Here is a 2,352-nt window from a genome sequence, read left to right as displayed (position 1 = left end):
ACCGTTGCTTAATCTTCCACATGAACTCGTTTACAGCATCTGCACACTCCTGTTAATTAAAAATTATTTTTAAATATGGTTCGACTTTGTCAAAGCTTCACTTGTAAACCCAACATTTTGCATCTTTGAATCAAGAATTGGAGACCCAAAAAATCTCTGTCGAATTGGTTATCAAAATTACCAAGTGCTCCCGGAATTACGCCAGCTCTTGGGAACATTTTCATTATAATTCTTCACTTTTCCTTCAAATTCGATTTATTTTACACCAAGGTTCAGCTTGTGAACTTTAAACTTTAAAGTTTTATTTTTTAAATCCTTTGCAGGATTACTTCTTGGCTTGAGGGTTACTCGGATGTCTCAATCCGATATTCTTTGTAGCAACAAAGAGGTACTTGTGTCAAATCCCAGTGAAGGCTGTTCAAAATATGAAGCAGCTCTCTGGCACTGCGGAGTTGCGTTTTTTTTCTCCACCCTCTTCAAAGCGGGAGTCACTCAGTCTGTGTGGAGCACAGTGCAGATTAAACCAGCTCAGCAGTTTACTTCCGTCAATTGTCCCTAAGCATCTCACAGTCAATATCGGAAAAGGGAATTTCATCTGGAACTTCATTGCCTGTCATATTCCGGGTCCCAGCTCCGTGGAGCTTTGGTTTACCAGGGAGAGTTTGCTTTGAACCAGGAGTCTGGGCTATCTGCTGGATCCAGACCCTGTCTGTATCTGTAAAATGACTTGCTCAAAATCAACTCTGCTTGCTTCCGACTATGGTCTGTGAGGCAAATGCAAAATATGGTCCAAAAGCATGGCTTATTTTCCTATGTTGGTGAGTACATCTGACTGGAGATGTGTCTTTTAAATTCCTTAACCTGACTTTATCTATAATTATTGAAATGAGCAATGCACTTTGATTTTTTTTAACACTATGCATAAGCAGTGGCACCGTTTAAAATTGAATTACATTTTTGTGTACTTTTTAATCATGGTTCTAGTTGTTCTAGCTTTTGACATTTTATAAATATTCTGAGGTTTATTCATGGTCAGCTGCGTGTCACTAAGAAAGTTAGGAGTGTTTTATTGTCATATGTCCCGGATAGGACAATGAGATTCTTACTTGCAGCAGTCCAACAGAATATGTAAACATAGTACACTGTAAACAATATGACAAAAGAGAAAAAAAAGATATGTGTGTTAGGACTAAGATGAGGAAAAACTTCTTCACCCAGAGAGTTGTGAATCTGTGGAATTCTCTACCACAGAAGGCAGTGGAGGCCAATTCACTGGATGTTTTCAAGAGAGAATTAGATTTAACTCTTAGCGTTGACAGAAGCAAGGGATATGGGGAGAAAGCAGGAATGGGGTACTGATTGGGGATGATCAGCCATTATCATATTGAATGGCTGTGCTGGTTCGAAGGGTCAAATGGCCTACTCCTGCACCCATTTTCTATGTTTATATATATATATATGTATGTATATATGTGTATATACTGTATGTATATGTAAGTGTGAATGTATATATTTATATGTATGTATATATGAATGTATGTGTATATGTGTGTATCACACGTACACTACGTAATGTGTGTATCACACGTACACTAAATAATAGGATAAAACCAATGCCTCCAAGTCTACGTATGTAGTTGTGAGATTTCCTTATCTGATTTGACTCTGAAGCTAAATGATGTTGAAAGTGTTATTTCTGAATCTAGATCTTGGTTCTGACCTCCTGGTCAACCTTTTGCTGTCAGTGTTGAGGTGAAACTCTACGATACAGGCGGTATTTGAAAGCGTAAATGCAAACTTGAATCATGGAGTGCATATTCTCGTTTTGTTGGTGTACAAAGAAAAGACACAAAGTGCTGGAGTAACTGGTCAAGCAGCATCTATGGGGCACAGGGTAAGTGATGTTTCAGGTCTAATCTGAGGAAGGGTCTCAACCCGAAACGTCACCTATCCATGTTCTCCAGAGATGCTGCCTGACCCGCTGAGTTACTCCAGCACCTTTTTTTAATAATGTCTCCTTGTCTAACGTGTTGTGGGATGCAGTTAACTTGCATTTGACTCTAAGTATGTTCAAATTGGTTTTGTTATTTAGTATTGGTATATATTGTTCTCGTGGATGATCTCCTGAGACCTGATGGGAGAATATCTCATTAAATTGGATTTCAGAATGTAGACCTGGAGCCTGTTTAGAATCCCACGTTCAATGGGACTTTATTGTCACGTGTACCCAAGCAGAATAAAATTCTACTTTTGCATACAGTTCAGTGGTAATCCTTCTGTGTATTAGGCTCAATATATTAAATATATTATAGGGAAAATATACATAATATAACGGTTTTGCTATCGTGTTTG

The 2,352-nt window shown here is 38.2% G+C and overlaps 1 protein-coding gene across 1 annotated transcript in view; it reads left to right on the top strand.

The window, feature by feature from the left end:
- Window positions 1-445: 445 nt before the first annotated feature.
- Window positions 446-2,352, top strand: part of LOC116977436 (ral guanine nucleotide dissociation stimulator-like 1) — a 227,567-nt gene continuing 225,660 nt past the window's right edge. Inside the window, exon 1 of the mRNA XM_033027868.1 lies at window positions 446-818. Within this exon, the coding sequence (XP_032883759.1) occupies window positions 798-818 (21 nt within the window). The 5' untranslated portion in view covers window positions 446-797. The remainder of the gene's footprint in view (window positions 819-2,352) is intronic.

This window comes from Amblyraja radiata, chromosome 10 (genome assembly GCF_010909765.2).
Source record: "Amblyraja radiata isolate CabotCenter1 chromosome 10, sAmbRad1.1.pri, whole genome shotgun sequence".
Lineage (NCBI taxonomy): Eukaryota > Metazoa > Chordata > Chondrichthyes > Rajiformes > Rajidae > Amblyraja > Amblyraja radiata.
This window is presented reverse-complemented; position numbering and strand designations above follow the sequence as displayed.